At 34.8% G+C, this 19466-nt stretch overlaps 2 protein-coding genes across 2 annotated transcripts in view; both read left to right on the plus strand.

Moving 5' to 3' along the window:
• LOC148946588 (uncharacterized) overlaps window positions 1-7747 on the plus strand; it is a 103990-nt gene extending 96243 nt beyond the window's left edge. Inside the window, exon 2 of the mRNA XM_089097477.1 lies at window positions 6938-7747. Within this exon, the coding sequence (XP_088953603.1) occupies window positions 6938-7747 (810 nt within the window). The remainder of the gene's footprint in view (window positions 1-6937) is intronic.
• A 17-nt stretch (window positions 7748-7764) lies between these two features.
• LOC148946589 (uncharacterized) lies at window positions 7765-12264 on the plus strand. The gene has a single exon (XM_089097476.1). It carries the CDS (start codon window positions 7765-7767, stop codon window positions 11878-11880), a length of 4116 nt encoding a protein of 1371 aa, XP_088953602.1. The 3' UTR covers window positions 11881-12264.
• Window positions 12265-19466: the final 7202 nt, after the last annotated feature.

Raw genomic sequence — 19466 nt, forward strand, 5'->3', positions numbered from 1 at the left:
AGTTTTCTTGTGATCTAAAGGATTCCTTCCCTGATTGTCTTATCAATACTAGAAAGCCTAAGTTTTTCGGAATAATCCGTGGTGTGGATATCGAGTTCGACATTGAAGCTCTAGCAGCCACTTTGCCTGGGATTCTGGAGTTCAGGCGCCTTGGAATGTCGAGAACAGTAAAGGTGTCGTTTGAGTCCGAAACATTTTTAAAATATTATATCGTCCATGGGATTAAGTTCGGTTACGAGCTCTACAGAGTTGAGATAGACAAGGTGCTTCCAAAACGATGTTTCGCATGTCAAAGTCCCTCTCACACCGAAAAAAACTGTGATTCTTCTACTCTGAAGTGTGCTCGTTGCAGTGGAAATCATAGATCAACGAAGAATACTCCATGTACTAACCCCATTTGTTGTGCAAATTGCAACTCAACTAACCACCCGTCTTACAGTTTCAGTTGCCCTGCTATGAAAAAGCTTTCTAAATGAATATTGGTTCTACGATTACGTCCTTTAATTCGAATGGAGTCATTGGCAAATTTGTAGTGCTGAATGAATTTGTTTCTGGAAATAGTTCAATACTATGTTTGCAAGAGCATCATTTGTTGGACCATTCTTTGAATATGTTAAGTTCCCTTTCAAGTCTACATGATATATTTACCGTTCCTGCGAGGCCTACCGGAGGCCGCCCTGCGGGTGGCATTGCTACATTTGTTCCTAAAGAATTTAGTGCTATTTTATCTTGTGCTGATGAGTCTTTTCTTGCTTGCAAACTTTTTGATTGTGTTTTGGTCAATTGCTATTTGCCTACTGACTATCATGTTGATTCGTCTTTTGAAGCCTTTACGTCAGCTTGCCATAGACTTAGTAGCTTTATTGCCCTATTAGATTCGAGTTTACGTATTTTTATTTTTGGTGATTTTAACTGTGATCTTGATAGTGTAAATGAACGTAGCACAATTTTATTTTCGTCTTTACCAAATTTTAATATCTGCCGTAAGACACTTGATTTTACTTATTCTCATTGGAGTGGGAGTACGAGTAATATTGACCATGTTCTTTGTAATTTTTCCCCATCGATTATAGTAAAAGTTATCCCGGATTTCCCGATAAGTGATCATTTACCTATTCAGTTTTTGACATCGTTTTCTGTAATTCATGATTCTGTTTCTGCTTCTAATTTTATTCCAATTCGCCCTAAATATTTTGAGAGAATTATCTGGGATGAAAAACTGATTCCGGCTTACCAAGATATAGTTGATTCTTTAGCTCGAAAAGTAGTTGTACCTGATATTCTGAAGTGTCATAAAGATAACATAGAGCTTGAGCTTAACTGCATATATCTTCAGTTATTACATTGCTTAAATTATGGTGCTAAAGAAACTTTTGGAGTTAAAAAGTGTAAACCCAATGTTGAAAAACCTTTTTGGTCGTCAAATCCGTTTCTTGTACATGCTAATCATGAATCTAAATTAGCTTTTAGACATTTGAAAAATAGTGTAAAACCGCGTGATCTTAATCCGGCTTTTCTATGCATGAAAAAAAAGAAGGCAATTTTCCAGTCGGAGCTTCGTCGTCATAATAATATTTTGCTTATGGATGCTTCGTCTGAAGTTGATATGAATAAAAAGAAACTTTGGAAAGCTCTACGTTTAACAAAGAGAGTTAATGAACCTTCTAAAAAGAATGGCCCTTCTCTTGTTGAGTGGGAAACTCATTTTGCAAACCTTTCGAAATCTGGTGATGATCCTGAACAACTTTCGCATGTTGATATAATTTTAAACAGTTCTTTTAATTCGCATGATTTTTCTATTTCGTTTGATTCTTTGTTGGGTGCATGCCGTAAATTAAAGCCACAATCCTCTAAAGACCATGATGGGATTTTTTTTTTCAAATCATGTGAAATTTGCTCCAACTTCTTTTCTTCTTCTTCTTTTGACTCTTTTTAATCTTATTCTCAAGTTTGGTAATGTTCCTCCGTCTTTTAGGATTGGGGTGGTAACTCCTATTCTAAAATCTGGTAAAAGAGATCTCCGTTCTTGTGATTCGTATAGGCCGATAACGAAGGGTTCTATGATTGGTAAACTTTTTGAATTATGTATAAAGGATCTTTTTGATTATTTGGATGTTGGTCTTAATCAAGTAGGGTTCAAAAAGGGAATGGGTTGCGACCATGCGCATGCAACGTTTGATACTATAATTAAGGAGTCAAGATCTACTGGCTCCCCACTTTATACACTATTAATTGATATAAAAGGAGCTTTTGACAATATTTCGCATGCGTCCGCTCTTTCAGCTCTTATTTCTGGTGGGATTCCCCTTTCTGTGGTTAGAGTTCTTAGATCTTGGTATTCGGGGCTTAGGATAAAAATTTTTGCACATACTTCTGATTCTCTTTCTAATCCAATTTCCGTGGGTCGGGGCGTGAGACAGGGTGGGGTTTTATCTCCTTATATTTTTAACGCATGTCTGGCGGAGTGTCTTCGTTCTTTATCTACAACCCTTATTTCTTGGGGACGGGATGTGTCTTTTCTTGCATATGCTGATGATATTATCCTATTGAGCCGTTCTAAAGCTAGTCTAATTAAGAATTTTAATTCCCTTTCTAGTCTGCTTAATGTTCGTGGCCTTTCTATTAGTATTAAAAAATGTCAATATTTTCCCGTTAATGTTTATGACCGAGCTGAATTAATTTGCGATAGAAATATATCATTTCCGGTTTCTGATGCTGTTGTTTATCTTGGGTTACCTTATTCTGCTTCAGCTCGTGATTCTAAGTCGATGCTAATTTTACATATTCAAGAAAAAATTAGAAAGGCGTTTGGTTCCATAATACGGCTACGTGGTGTTTATCGTCGTGAAATTCTAGGTTCTCTTTTTAATGCAGTAGCCCTCCCGCATGTTCTCTATCCTTCCCTTCTTCTTCGAGATTTTAAAATTTGTGATTTTTCAGCAATTCGCGTTTGTTATTTTAAATATTGTAAGTTTTTACTTGGTTTTCCAATTTCCTTTAGTAATACTGAATTAGTTTCAAAATTTAAAATTAAAGAGCCGTTGGAAATAGCCAAGGTAAAAATAAATAATTTTTACCGTAAATCTGAAAATATACTTTATGTTCATAATCTTTTTCCTTTTTTTCTATAGTTTAAAAAGTGCATGATTTCATTATTATTATTTGTTGCATTTGATTAAGTTTTCTTTTGGGCAATTTGTAAATTGTTGCTATGTTTGATGGTGTGTTATTTGGATTTTTGAAGATTTATTTAATTATCTTTTATACTCCTCGTTTTTGAGGGAAATAAATAAATAAATAAATAAATGACCCCGGTCAACATGAAAGTATGGTCTGCATACCCGAACCCGTTGCAGGTTTCTGTTGCAGTAGGAGTCGACAGCCTCTCTTAGATATATTCAAGACGCAAAACCAGCCAGCTCAACCTATTCTTTGAGAGATATCCGGCTTCTACTTCTAACGGAAGGAAATACAGTGCAGATTACTTTAAAACTTACAAATGAATGAATACCCGAACAGCTTGAATTCCGTGCTTTGTTTTGCTTGCCGTAATTTTTCTAGTGGGGCTCTAAGAGCTGGAGAGAGTGATATAAAAATGATTTTCATCAAGACATAATTTTACAAGTGGAAAGAGTTCTCCTCTATAGAAGCAACATGATGGTAGCTAAATACATAGGCATTGTTTGTAATCATGGGCAGAATTTCAGATAATTATTGCTGATATGCTGAGATCTATAGTGGAATAGCTTAAGTCGGTCCAAACCTCAAAAGCTTCATGAAAACAGAAATACTGTAAAGCACATTATTCGATCTATTTGATTTCTCGGCCGCATGGGTCATGCTTTAGGGGGTCATGACAAATCAGAAACATCCGCAAACCGGCATAGTTTCGTTGAACTGATGGAAAAAATTTCTAAATGCAACAAAAAAGCTGAAGGCCAATTGACTGTATTGACTGTTGCTGTCATCAGTACCAAAACGACGAAGCTACACACTAATAGGAAATGGCTTGCTAGAAGACATTATTTCAGAAGTAAAATCAGCTAATTAATATGCTATTCTTGTCATAAAAACACAAGATGCTCCTAGAAAAGAACGATTAGCGTTCCTACTCAGGTATATATCAAGCGGGAAAGTAGTGGAGCGACCAATAGGCTGCTATTACATACAAAAATGAGACACTAAAAGTTGATCCACCTCGATTTGTGAAACTATAGCAAAGCTTGGTGTAGGTTTGAGATGGTGTTTCTCACTGCTATGTCAACACATCTGTTATGAGTGGGAAATTTAATAGAGTTCTAGCAAAGCTTAGGGGGAAGGTGCATCATGCAGCTTATGTACCGCGTCACGTCCACAGATTAGACTTGGTTTTGACTGCCTGAAAAAATAAGGTAATTTTCAGATTTTTTTTTCTGCAGTGTAAAGACTTTACGTATCTATACCGAAAAGCCACACTCGACATTCAATAATCGTGAAACGCCAGGATACTAGTGGGAAAAAGTCTTGAAGCTTGAGAGGACCGTTTAAACTCAATAGTTTTTCGCAGTCCGCTCTATTTCCAAGGTGAATGCTAGATTTTAATGTATTGTTACTGAGCTAGCCGTAGTCTCTGAGAGCTCTGCCGGCAAGACAGTATGTGAAGCAAAAGAAATATTGCAAAAGATCATCTCTTTTGTCTTAACGTTTGTACATAATATAAAAGTATTTTTTATTATTGTTGCTTACCAGAGCAACTTCTAACAGAAAGTTTGCTAATTTATAAGGCATTTGAAATGATTTCTGGTACATACGATAAATGATTTCTCCAAAAGCTGAGAGATGATAACAAATGGAAGAACTTAAGCAAAAACATATCAAAATTCTTGACTTGACACGATAGGAGCAAGAGAAGTCAAGCCATTTCCACTCTTCTGAAAGACTTTCTTTTAAATTCAACAACCGATAAATGCAACATCAGTCAGCCAGTAAAACATTAGTCAGACACTGGTAAATTTTTGTGAGTCAAGCTGATACAGTATTTTACGAGCAAGATGAGCCGATGTTTCATCAAAAATATGTCTTCGCTCAACCTTTTATCTGCCTTTGACCCTTCAAGCTCTAATTTTCTCAAATTTTGAAACTTGAAAGGGTAATGTGTCATTGTCAAAAGATTCTCAGTGTTAATCACTATGCCCTAGAATTCCAGCTTTTTCTTGCAAAGTTGGATTTTTCATGATGTGACACTTCAAAACAGGATCCTTTCCGATCTATTGAAATTTTGTCTGACGTCCCAATTGCTTATATTCTGTAAAGCTAAAACTGATAAACTAGTTGTTATTTTGCCTGTGATCAATCCCAGCAATGAACTATTCTTCTCGGCACTAGGGCGCGTGAAGGATTATCTATGACCGATAATGGAAAATGACAGACTCATTGATCTCATCCTCATGGCATCAAAAAGGAGAGGCTAAGAAACTGGACTTGGATAGATGAGTGAACGATGTCTCTTAGCAGAGAAGTCGCCACTGTACCCTGTTTTAATTATTTTTGCTCAATGTTGCTTCTGTTTTTTTTTTTTTTGTATCTTCATTGAAAAAATAGAAAACCATCCTCATCCTGCTCCTAAAGTTTCGTGAATTGGCGCTAATACACCCAGGAGGAACAGATTTTCCATTATAACCCTGTGCATAAGCAATGGTCAACATTGTTAGTAATAGTTGACCTGATGCATTTTTATTGAACTTGTCAATTATTGCTAACAAAATGGTAATATCTAAATTTAGATCAGAAATCTGCGGGCGTTGTGGGGAGCTATCAAATAGGGTAATGGCAATAGAAGGGGACGGGGGTCCCTCTAATCACTTTCAAAACTAAAAAGGGTAGTAGAGCTTTTAATTTAAAATTGTAAAGGCCCATTTTTCCTTCTTGATAATGAAATGGTAGCTTGATAACATGAGTGCAGATATTGTCTTTCAATTTTGATCAGCCCGCTCAGCAAAGTCATAACTGTCAAGTCTCATTCTGTGAAGTTTTCAGTTTAAAGCCCTTAGCCTTTCCTAAAACATTTACGATAAACCTTTTTGACAAACTGGCCGCACTTAGTGCCTTTTGGTTTGTCTCTCAACTAAACATGAATTGATTATAAGTCTTTCAGTTCTAAAATATTATTTTTATCTAGATTGGAGCTTTCAGTTCTAAAACGTTATTTTTGTCTGGATTAGACACAGTAATTGTTCATTCCCATCCCTTTTCACCCACAACTAAATTGAAATTCCCCTTGCCCCAACCTCCATCCATCTTTTTTTTCAACAGTAACTTAAAATTCCAACTCCATCCCTTATGGTGTCCCGAAAATATTTCAGATATGGATATTCAGTGAGCTAGATACGATTAATATCTTTTAATTTATCCCTCTCCCCTCCCTAGTTAAACTTTATGATAAAACCCCTCCTCGATCTCTAACACCTCCTTAGAGTTACAACTAGATTCATTTAGCCGTTGCAAAAATATTGTGAATAATTTGAAAAATTAGGTGCATATAGTGTGTTTTAATTTATTTGTTAATCCGTGTCGTTTCCAGAATACATTCCTGCAAGGCCGTATCCAGGGGGGTTAGGGGGTTTGAACCCCCTCCCCCACCGGAAATGTTTGTTCTGACACGTAAAAACGTAACAAAAATGGATATAATCGAATTTTTTATGCATTTTTTGATTTTTTTGTGTAAGCCCCCCCCCCCAAAAAAAAGAAATCTTTGAGTAACCCCCCCCCCCTGAAAAAAAATCCTGTGTGCGGCCTTGCACTCTTGGGAAGCCCTGGGAAGCCATTGGGTCGTTGCGTATGATTACAAGTAATGCTTCCTATGTATTCAAAGCTAGTGTTAATTTCCTTTAAATCCTTTCTTAAGACCTCTTTTGACCCCATACGTGACATGACCCATAATTAATTTCTTTTATTACAGGTAAAACGATCAAGACGGCAGCAGCAGTTACATCTTTACAACAATTCTTCAGCCGAATACGTAGTGAAAAAGCATTTCAAATATCTTCTATTAAAATCTTCGTGCACAAGAAAATCTGAAGCTTTTAAAGTAAGCTTAGACAATACCTCTAAAAGCCAATCACTTTTATACTCAAGCTGCAATAACGGTACTTGGATATTCCAATTAAGTAACAACTTTGAAGGTGTTTTAAAGGTAAAAAGTTTCTACCCAAAAGAAATTCTGGTTCGAAAAATTGGAATGGGTAATGTGACAAAAGATATGACGCTTGGAAAGCTCCATGAGAATGGTAAAGCCAGGCTTGAAGAGTTAGGCAGATTTTCAAAACAACAAGTGCTTGTTGCTATTCTGGGACTCCGAGGATCTGGAAAATCTACTATCGTTTCCTTGTTATCTGGTAACGATGAAATGTTTCGTCAGGGAAGGAGAAGTACAAAGACAACAACGCTTGGAATTGATATATCACCAGTAATTCCAAACAATGAGTATATTCCAGCAGTAAATTATGCATTACAAAATAACTTTACTGATAGTGGCAAACCTTTTCCATTGGTGTTCACCGATAGTGAAGGAATGGGGGTAAGAGGTGACAGCATTGACTTTGTTTCTACAATCCCCCCTTTACTATTTTCAAATGTTATAATGTGGGTAACAACTGACTCCCTACGTTCAGATGAAGAGCTAAACAAATTAGATCGCTATCTCAACTTGGCAAATAGAATTCAAGATAATAGTGGATCACTTTGTACTGACTTCAAGGGGGGAGGTTGATTGTAGTGGTGAATAAAATGCAAGGTGATGAAAGTGACGAAGAACTTACTGACGAACTGTTAGAAGAAGAGTTTGAATCTGAATCCGAGTCTGCCACAAAGAGAGATTTTATACGCAAGAAATTAAAAAATTGTTTTAAGTCAGTTCAAGTTATTGGATTTCCTTACTTGTATTTGCCGGAAGAAAATGAGCATTTGAAATATGTAAATATTAGAGGGAAGGGATCAGATCGTTTCAGACAGAGTCTAACTAAAGTAATATCCTTAATTTTAAATGAGCAATATGAAGTTAAAATCTTAGCCGGAACAACTATTACACCAAATGTTTTGACCAACCTGTATGAAATCATACTAGAAAAGATAAATATAGAAGCTAAGTTTCTTGATAATGACTTATTAGACGCTTTGTTTACTGTTAACATAAAACAAAATTTAACCAGGCATGAAGTACTTATTCATAAACATCTGACTGAAATCGAAAGAAGCAAGAAGAATGAAGCTCTTGTTGAAGCCGTTTGTTTTTCAATAGAAGAAAACAAGAATACATTAAAAGTCCTATTAGAAGAAAGTGAAAATGAAAGGCAAACAAAAACTGTTATTGCTGAATGGAATATAGTTGACACTCGATTAACTGAGTCAATGGAAAAAATGATATTTTTTAATTTCAATGTCACATTAAGCGAGATTCATTCAGGGCTGGCAAAACTCCTTTCAATTTGCAGATATTTACGCGCACAGGAGCATTATTGTTTGGAAAGTTATTTTTCTGGCAGACTATTTGGCTCACGAGAGCTGCTGAAGTGTCTACCAGCAGAAATTTCAGAAAGGGTTTACAGCTTGTTAGATTCACTTGACAGAGAAAAAGACGAAACATTTTTTATGTGTTCTGAGCAACGAATGTCATTTGCGTATATGGAACGTGATGATGCAGAAGTTTTTTTACGAGAAGGTATTGACATCATTAAGCTGGTGAACTCAACAAAGGATTTGAATGATGCAAAAGAAACTTTTACAAACCTTAGAAAAAGAATTGTGAAAAAGAAGCACTTTGGTTTTACTTCATTATTTTCCCCTTCTAATATGAATTGCATTTCACAAAAAGGACAAGAAATGATTGAATATATAGAATCGTTGTTCCGTCGTAGCCTAGACAGACAATCTAAGCGAACAAATCTACTTGAAACAGAATTTGATTTTAGCAGCATATTCCCAAAGAACATTTCCATTGGCAAAACAACTAGAATATTTGATCAGCTATGTGATTTACCATTAATTTTGTCAACTCTTGCCTCTCATATAGAAGAACTTCAGTTGATTTGCTACAACGTGAAAGTCTACGGCTATTCTCGTACATCACTCAGGGTGCTATCAATTGAAGCTGTTTATCTGAATATCCATGATAAGGATTCTATTATCTGTTTAACCGAACCACACGCCCCACTAAAGCCAAAACCTGGAAAATTGGGACAAACTGGTCATAGCGGAGGAGTTGTTTCAATAAAGGTTCATTTTGCAGTCAGGGGTGGTGCATTAAAAGTTGAAGCAAATGGAGGAGATGGTGGTGATGGAGGAGATGGTATTGCTGGTTCCCAGGGAGCAGGTGGAAAGAATGGGACTTTAATAAGTCCAAGTCCAATTTTTTATAAACGTAATTACTTTTCATGCCTGTCTTATTACTTTTCACATTTTACTATGGTACTATGGTACTATGATAAGTGTTACTATGATTCTTTAGAAAATTACAAGTTACAAAGGTTAAATGAAGATAAGCAACAAGTAGACATCAACAAAGATAAATTATGGATTTGCTATATACCCCTAGTCGTTAATAATCTTGCATGTATTGACCCAGGAATTAGGGCACAACTGGAAGAGGTTCATGTAACATATCGCAACCGGATATCATCTGACACAAAATTTGAGCACAAATCTTCTGGTAGCCGGTCAGGCAATAAAGGTGCTCCTGGTGGTTTTGGTAAAGCTGGAGGGAATGGAGGTGATCCTGGAAGGTTAATGCTTGATGTTCCCGTCTCATTTAGAAAACATTTTACTTTGTTAGCTCAGGGTGGTAAAGGAGGCAAAGGTGGTAACGGTGGTCCTGGAGGTCCTGGTGGCAAAGGGGGACAGATTATAGTCTTGGTGGCAAAATATTTTCGATTTTGGGAGCAATATGAGAAATTTATCTATAAAACTAAAGGACATCATAAATCAGGCAAAGTTCTGAGAGTTGAAGTTATCGGAGAGAAAATGATTAGTAGCAGTTTAAATTTTCCTGACAGAAAATTGGGAAGAGAAATTGGAAGAGAAAAGGACGGTGAAACTGGGGATATAGGGGAGAGCGGAAAAGATGGGAGTGAAAACAAAACACCAAGTCAAACTGAGTTTTTGCCCATTACTGAAAGTATCCTTTTTTCTATATTTAAAGAAATAAATTCCTTTAGTCTAAAAGAAAAAGAAGAAGGAAGACATAGAGGCAAAAGATCGATCCAAAATATTACCAGTTTTATTGAAGATATGTTAGATAATGCAACCAAGCAGAAGAACGTGTTTTCAAATTTAAGAGGTAAAAACTTAAAGAAACTTTTAGAAACAGAATTGAATCTAGCAGATGAATTTATGCAGGCTACTAAAAATACTCAGGAGTCTTTGAGAGAAGATTTGGAGAAACACAAGAAAAGCTTAATTTCAGTTCAAAACCAGATAAGTCAATTCGATACTGGGAGCCTGAAACATATTACTGACAAGTTCAGAGGTATGCTTTTTAAAGAGTCAAAAAGTCATCTAGCCCAAGGTAATAGACAGACAAAAAAACAACAGTTGTATGTTGAGGCTGTTCATATCATAACTAATATTGTGAATATCGCTTTAGCAGTCTTTGATACTGGCTATAAAAATCATGAGGGAGCTAAAACTGGATTTAAAAACCTTCTTAATTCCGCTAATAAGCTTATTTTTGTTGAAACAAGGCCATATTCAAATAATCTTGATGTAGCATTTGAAGATTATTTCTCATTTATTGAAGAAAATTATAACAAAACAAAGGAACTAAGCAATCAAATCAAACTTTTTGTCAATGATATTAGTAAGGCTGAGATAAGAAATCAAATAGACCTTGGCATTCAAGTTTTTGATTTGATAAAAGCTTATTCTCCTAACACATTTTTAACTAGTGATATCAACAATAGATTAAAACGTCTTGAAGCTCGTCAGGTAATTTCTCGCCTGAAGTCAGTTGTTTTCCAAGCTTCTGGCCAGCTAGGAGCCCAAAACATACCAGAACTAGATTCATTGATAACACTAATCGATATGAAAGTAGACTTTGCAGAAAAAGTGGCCGAAGTAGCATCTGAGATTTCTGATATACAATTGACTATTGACAGATTCAAAGAACGTAAGGAAATGTTACACCGACATTTTGAAGCCAAACCGCACCACAGGGCTTCCATTTATGACTCACCTGACTCCATAAATAGTAACGCAATGCTAATTCTTTTTTCTACAAGAAAACAACTTTACTCCACTTTGTCTAGCCTTATACACACTGTAGCACATGTTCGACAGAGCACTGAGTTTTTTTCAAAAATTCTGCCCTTTTCACCTCTATCATCTCCAGACAAATTTAGATCAGTCCTTAATGTTTTGAAGAATGAGCTGGGAATGACACAAATCATGAATGAAGGGGAAATTAAAGTTGTTTTAAATGAGGTGGATTTTCCTTATGAGTTTCAACTCCTTAGAACAAGGCGGTATGCAGTGTTTCCTGTCTTTGAAAACAAAAAAGGCAATATTTGGATTGAAAGTGTTCAAGCCACATTGAACAATGTTTCAAGTGATGGAAAGTTCTATATGAGTTCGATAGAGCATAGTGGCTCTAAACTTTTCGACTTTGGTGATGACCTAAAACTTGAACCTGCTGTTTTTCAAAGTGTGTATTCAGTTCCAGGACCTGAATGGATAGTTCACCCTGTATCATTGTACAATAATATTGAACTTATAAATTATCCCTTTTCATCTTACTACAAAATTAGCATCCCGGAACACCACACATCCGTTAATATTGTGAGTAACATCAATATAAATATGTCATCACTTCGTCACATAGAATTAATATTCAAAGTATGGTACAAGAAGTGAAAAAGTTTCTTTTATCTGTCACGATAATGTATCCAGAACAATATTTTTTTATTTGTTATCACTATCACAGACAATTTCGTAAAAAAAATAATTTTTTTGAGGGGTGCTTGCAATCTTTACATGCTGAAGCAAAAAGATTGATCAGAAATCACTATTTGTACCTGTTTTATTGAAATAAAATATCTATAATACATTGGAGACGGCTTGGATGGATCGAGTTAATACTTTTAGGTGTTTTTTTTAGAAGATAAAGGGATACCAAGTTTAGCACGAGGAGTAGAATATATTGATTTTAAATTTACTTGTGTAGGCTCTTAGACCAAGAATATCTGAATAAAGAGGAAAATTTTTCGTTTCAGAGTAAGGGAACCCATAAATGGGGCCTGAAAAGGGTCAAATTAATATTTTTATTTGATTGGCTGGGGACTTATAGTTGGACGTACTTAGGCCACCAGAAGCTTTCAAGTTCAAACAAGAGTTAAAAAAAACAATACTGGTTCACTAAACAAAAATCAAATATCTTGGAGCTTATGTCTGCAATTCCTTGGGTAAAGGGTATCCCAATGCACAAAAGCAACTTGAAAAACTTCTTCACCCAAAAAATGCTTAAAAATTTCCACAAACACATGTTTTTCTGCTTTCAAGCAAAAAGGAGTAAAAAAAATCATTGGCTCGACCGAAAATGAGCCCTAAAAAAAGGTATATGAAGAGAAAGTTGTGGTCGGAAAACAACTGGAGTGATTTCAACAGTAGCATTAGGATGTAAATACTTCCTTTTGTTTAGTTCAATATCCCCACAACAAGCCATGTTAGTTTCAAAATCCCACATACCCAACTGTTCCTAAGGCATTGCAGTTACAACCCTTTGACAACCTGCATACAGATAGCGTGTTGTGATTCAGTTCACCTTCCTCCCTCAAAAATCCCTGAAAATCTCACCTTCATACCATTAGGCAAAGTTGAAATAGCATGTCACAGCAGTAGTATTGGTATTACTAGTAGTACTATTAATAGTATTAGCAGTAGTCCTAGTAGTTGTAGTAATATTAACGTGTTACCATTTGGTCAGTTGAACATCCCTCTCACCTAGTCTTATAAGTTCCAACTTAATACAATTACCCATTTCCATGACATTGCTGATATGTCCTCTGGCTAACCTGTTTGTTCATATACTTATTGAAATTTTCAAATCAATGCTCTTAGCCTTACAATTAGTTGTAATAGAATTAGTAGTTAAAGTAGTAGTAATGGTAGTTGTATAAATGTAGCACTGATTATAGTATTGGCAGTGGTGTCAATTCATTCTGAGCTAGCACTTCATCAAGATTACTTTTCCCAAAGTTGAAATTGTTACAGAATTACGTAAGCAGGAAGCTACTAGCTCTGCACGCTATGATCTTTTACATGAAGAATCAAATTTCTGAAAATTTTCCTAAAGGTCTTCAGTTAGGCTAAGATTTTATCAACACCTTCGTCATTTCGTATTTCTATAATTTTATCATGTGTAGCTGCAATAAGATCAATAGCTCTAGAGATAAATTGGTCTACCTCCTACAACTGCTCAGACAGAGATTTTGGCACAAAAAAAAATTCCGCTAGATGTGTTTTCACATGTATGAAGTCTGGTTGCGAGTCTTAGGGCCTGAGCTGCAGATTCTTCGTCGCTACATATCCTAGTAATTGATAAAACGCACAAAATACAGTCGTATCTATTCATTACTTTGTTCACCGATCTATTCCAGTATGCCGATCTTGTGGTAGATCATTTCACCTGTTGAAGAATAGAAATGCCACTGGCTTTCTGAGTATTATAAAACAGTTGGTAGAGTGTGTTGCCCGTCGCAATAAAACAGTAGGCTACACCTCTTGAGGTATGGAGAAGTAAGATGCCTTTTATCCAAAGTTCTGAATGCAGTCACCCAAGACACAGTTGAGTCTATAAGCATGGCAGTTAATGTAAATTGCATGCAGTGCAATTGCTTTAATATAGGCTTGCACACCTGAAAAGTAACTGCTCAAGACACTGGCTTGGTATTTTCAAATAAAAATTGAAAAAAATAATAGACTCCCCTCCTTCCCTCCGGTTGTTGAACAGTAAATTCGCCCCCCCCCCTCCCCCCGTCCTAAATTTTCTTGAATTGAAACAACTGATAGGTCTGAGTTTATCTTTCAATGCTCAGGTGTTTCTTGTATAGCTCTCATTAGTTTTGTTTTTTCATGTTTTTCTCACGGTTTTTAAAAGGTTGGTTCTAGCTAAGTCTCACCCCCCGTCGATAAGACTTTCCGTTTGTGAAGTCAAAATATTTAGTCTTAGATTGTTGTTACAATTTCTTTTTAGCTCTCTTAACTTTTAACTCTCTAATTTTTTATCTTGTCCTATTTTAATATTCTCATCTTATGATAATCTTTAGTGTGTGAGATTAGGGGCCGTCCTTCAAGATTTTTATTGATTCGTTGAATTGCTCTTTTATATCAAATATTTTTCTTATCTTCCTTATCCTTTGTGAAATCATAAAAAAACAATTGGTCTGAAATTCACACTTTGATTTTCTGAAAATTCAAGAAACAAAATTCATGATATTCCATTCCAAATTAATATAGTCAGTCATTCCTGAGTTACGCTTTTTTGAAAATCTGCAGACATATAACGTGTTTTGATTTAGTTTAACACTCTATTCAACATTTTCTGATTGGCTCACCGGAATGCCCCTCATCTTTTTGGAAAGTAAAGTTCAAAATATATACCTTTTTCAGCAACATTTTCTATATGAAAACAATGAACGAATTTCTTTGAGGATTGTGGGGAGGTTGACATTCCCAAAAACATAGCTGCTTGATCTTTCAACAATTCTGAAAAAAAATCGATCTCTTAAAACTTTGATCAGATGTGTCTTAGCGAATGATAAGCTAGGGGGGGGGTGGTTGCCCACCAATTACTTTTGACTCTTAAAAAGGGTACTAGAACTTACAACTTCCAATCAAATAAGCCCCCTCTGATCCGAAGTCTATAAGACCAACCGCCCCATAAGAACCATATATGCCCTGGTACACAACTTAAAACCCTCGCCCCTGGGATCTGGGTGTCCTTACCTCCCTGAAGACATTGTAATATTCTCTTTGGACTATTGTTAGCAAAATGACATTACCACCCTTGCAATAAGGGCTGGGGGAGAGAGTTGTCATCCTCAAAGATATAATTTCTAGACCTTTCAACTATGCTGAACGAAATGGCTATCTCAAAATTTTCATTGAATGTGCTTGGGGAAATGATGGGCGTGATGGGGACTGGTTGCCCTCTAATTACTTTTGACTATTAAAAAGGGCACTAGCCCTCTCAATTTCCAATCGAATGAACCCTTTTCAAAGTTTCTACGACAGTAGTAAGAGACCGTACACCACGGGGCGTACACCAAATATGGAAGACAAATAGACTCCAGCCAGAACATTTAGAAATAACTTATGACGATAATATAACGCGGCTCCTAATAAGGAGTCACTAAGAATAATCTCTTCCAAAGTGTTAGTTGCATTGTGACAGATATTCTATTTTTAATATAGTTTCTTCTGAATTCGATTGTATAAATATAGCGTACATCTGAGACTGGTGTATCAGTTCTAATTCATTTGATGATTGAACAATATATAGTTGACATTATGGACAATCAAAATGGCGTTAACCAATTCTTCGATGTAAGTTTATTTTATATTATTAAATAGTTTCTAAATAATTAATTAAGATATCCTTTTGACCTACTTACGAAAATATATGTAATTAATAATTAATTGTATTTCAACCTTCTTTATAAGCATTATTCTCTAATATCTTAATAATATACTGAACACGTTTCAACTTTAACACTAGGCATGACATTTGCGGAAAAATTGATCCTTAGCAAGGGAATTAACCTATAACTAAATTTTGTCTCCAAAACCAGTTAGAAACATCTCACGGGAAGAAAAGATAGAACGAGGTCAAAATTTATGCTTCAATAATTCTTAATTTTCCCATACCTATTGATGGATTAAATTAAACGAAACAAACCAAAGATAATCGAAATCCACACTAAAACACAAATTGTTTGATGTATATTGAATAAATTACAGCACCTCGATCAAACATTAGAAATTAGCATGGAATTTCTTGGTTTTTTCTTATAGAAAATGTTGGTAATATACATCGTCTATTATAGCGATCAAACTCAAGTTCCTGATCTAAGTAAAACAGATTTCTTTGTCTGCAATTAGAGATAATTGGCTTAGTCTTAGTGAGAAAAACTACTAGAGAGCCATATTTTAATTAATTATCAAATGTATTGAGTTTGTTAAGTGATACTCTGGCTTCACCTTATGATACTTGTCAATTATGGTGACTAGACTCAAGTTCTTAATCTGCGTAAAACCGATTTCTATGTCTGCATTCAGAGATAATTCGCTTCGTCTCAGTGAGGTAAAATACTATGCAGATATATTTTAATTAATTATATAATGTATAGAGTTTGTTAAGTGATACTCTGGCTTCACCTTATGGTACTTGTCAATTATGGCGACTACACTCAAGTTCTTGATCTGAGTAAAACCGATTTCTATGTCTGCATTCATAGATAATTAGCTTAGTCTCACGAGATAAAACACTATGCAGATATATTTTAATTAATTATTTAATGTATAGAGTTGGTTAAGTGATCCTCTGAAATATGATTCATGATTCAAATATGGTGCCTTTCAATCAAGAATGCCCTATCTTGACTCAAGGAAATGAGCCTTTTCGCTGACTAGTTCATAAAATAGTGGTTAATAAAATTGTTTACTGTGTTTTGCAACAAAATTACACAAGATACGAAAAAATTTGATTCATGATTCAAATAAGTGCCTTTCAATTAGGAATGCCTAGTCTTGACTAAAAAAAAAAATTAACCTTCTACCTGAATAGCTGATAAAATAGTGCTTAATTTGACTTTTCACTGTGCTTTCCAACAGAATTATACAAGATACGAAGAAAAATTCGATTTATCATTCGAATAAGTGCCTTTCGATCAAGAATTCCTAGTCTTGACTCAAAAAAGTAACTTCTGACTAATATATAGTAACTTCTGATAAAATAGTGTTTAATATCACTTTTCACTGTGTTTTACAACCAAGCTAAACAAGAAACAATGAGAAATATGATTCATAATTCAAATACGTGCCTGATTCATGAAGATTTTCATCATTCATGAAGATTTTTTTTGTTCATAGAAACATACGACTAGTTCTACTCTGGTGGACCTTTAAGATACTAACAGCACTGAAATGAATCCAAGAGTACCCACTCTTGCAGTAGAAAAGCCAAGGGGGCATTGTTTAGCCCTTGAATGGGATGAGTATGCTTGTGAGATAATGAATACCATTGAGAATAAGAGGAAGCAGATTGCTAATACCCATAAGAAAAGAGCTAAAGCATTCTGTTCATGTTTTTGAATTTTATAAATATTAATAAAAATGTATATATGTAAATAAAAAATTATTTTTTCTATTGTGTAGAAACGTTAATAGAGGGTTAATGGAAATCATGATTTAATCTTTAGGCCTATATCAGGAAAAAATTACTTTAACATTTGGGTTAGACTCTGATGTACCTTCTTACAAGGACGTAAGTTTGTCTTTCCTTCTTCGCTACGTGGAACTGTACACATGTATTAAGGATAACCCTGATCCAGTATAAAATATAACTACAGGTAGACATAGACGACAAGAGCTCTTAAATGAAACTGTGAAATATATTTATGACAATGAATCAGTATGTAAAAATAGTGAGATAACAATGTTATTATTATTATTATTGTATTTTTGAAAATAAAAATGTTTTTAAATACTTTTTTAATTATATAGAAATCGTTAGTAGAGAGTAAACGGAAATCATGATTTAATCTATATTTCAGGAAGAAAATATACTTCGACATTTTGGTTAGAATATGGTCTACCTTCTTAGACACATACACACACACACACACAAACACACACACACACACACACAAACACGCACACACACACCTCAGGCAATCCTGGGAGGGGTCAAGTGGACCTCAAGTTTTGACTTGGGGAAGGAGAAAAGGTAAGTCAAAGGATAAAATCTGTATCTGGGTCGTTAAACTAGCATACCTGCAATAAATCAGCAACAGCTTAGGGATGAAGTTGAAACTTCGGGTTTTCAGTTATTTTGATTCAAATAGATTAGTTTTTTTTTTGTTTCCATTTAGCACCATTTCCTAGGACGTTTCGACAATATATGAAATTGTTAAAAATATATCTGCTATCACTATTAATATATCTGTGTATTTCTTTTCAGTTATTATAATGTTTGGTGTGATTGATACAGAATATATTGGGCATCATTTACCTCATAGAACTATCATATCATCACTTAGAATAGACATTACTTTATTAATTTTGACTTTATGCATACACCAATACTAAGCAATACTTTTCCTAAAGACTTTATTTCATCATTTCCCTCACAGGGCAGTCATATCATCACTTAGAATAGATATTACATTATTAATTTTGACTTTATGCATACCTCAATGCTAGGAAACACTTTTCAAAAAGACATTATTCTATCATTTCCTCTTAGAGCTGTCATATCATCACTTAGAATAGTTATTGCTTTATTAATTTCGACTTTATGCATACCCTACTAAGAAATTCTTTTCAAAAAACATTATTCTATCATTTCCCTCATAGGGCTATCATATCATCACTTAGAATAGATATTACTTTATTAATTTTGGCTTTATTCGTAGGCTACCCTACTACCAAGCAATGCTTTTCAAAAGGCCTTATTCTATCATTTCCCTCATAGTGCTGTCATATCCTCACTTATAATTGATATTACGTTATGAACTTTGGCTTTATGCATACCCTACTACTTAGCTATATTTTTCAAAAGACATTATTCTATCATTTCCCTCACAGGGCTGTCATATCATCACTTAGAATATAAGCCCTTGTGTTTGAGTTTTTGTGTGCTGCCATCTGTAACTGAAGATGAAAAGAGAGCAGCAGATGTGGTAGTGAAAATGTGTCAAATTCTATACTTTTTTAAATACAAATTAAGTTATTTAAAAAAGTGATGATATAGTTTGGCTGCAGGTACCCGGGTCGTCCTTGGTAACCTAACATAAATGAATCTAACTTAATGTAACCTAACTTAGTGATGATGTTACAGCCCTATGAGGAAAATGATAGAATAATGCCTTTTTAAACGTACTGTTTAGTATTGGGATATGCATAAAGTCGAAATTGATAAAGTAATATCTATTCTAAGTGATGATATGACAGCCCTATGAGGGAAATGATAGAATAATGTCTTTTGGAAAGTATTGCTTAGTTTTGGGGGTATGTATGAAGTCGAAATTAATAAAGTAATGTCTATTCTAAGTGATGATATGACAGTTCTATAAGGGAAATGATAGAATAATGTCTTTTTGAAAAGTATTGCTTAGTATTGAGGTATGTATAAAGTCGAAATTAATAATGTAATATCTATTCTAAGTGATGATATGACTGCACAATGAGGGAAATGACGGAATAATGTTTTTTAAAAAGTA

This window comes from Artemia sp. Qi Xiang Cuo, chromosome 11, assembly GCF_049724085.1.
Source record: "Artemia sp. Qi Xiang Cuo chromosome 11, ASM4972408v1, whole genome shotgun sequence".
Taxonomy (NCBI): domain Eukaryota; kingdom Metazoa; phylum Arthropoda; class Branchiopoda; order Anostraca; family Artemiidae; genus Artemia; species Artemia sp. Qi Xiang Cuo.

Bases quoted from the DNA above. Each gene is read 5' to 3' on its own strand.
- LOC148946589 (XM_089097476.1), top strand. From the start codon at position 7,765: ATGCAAGGTGATGAAAGTGACGAAGAACTTACTGACGAACTGTTAGAA.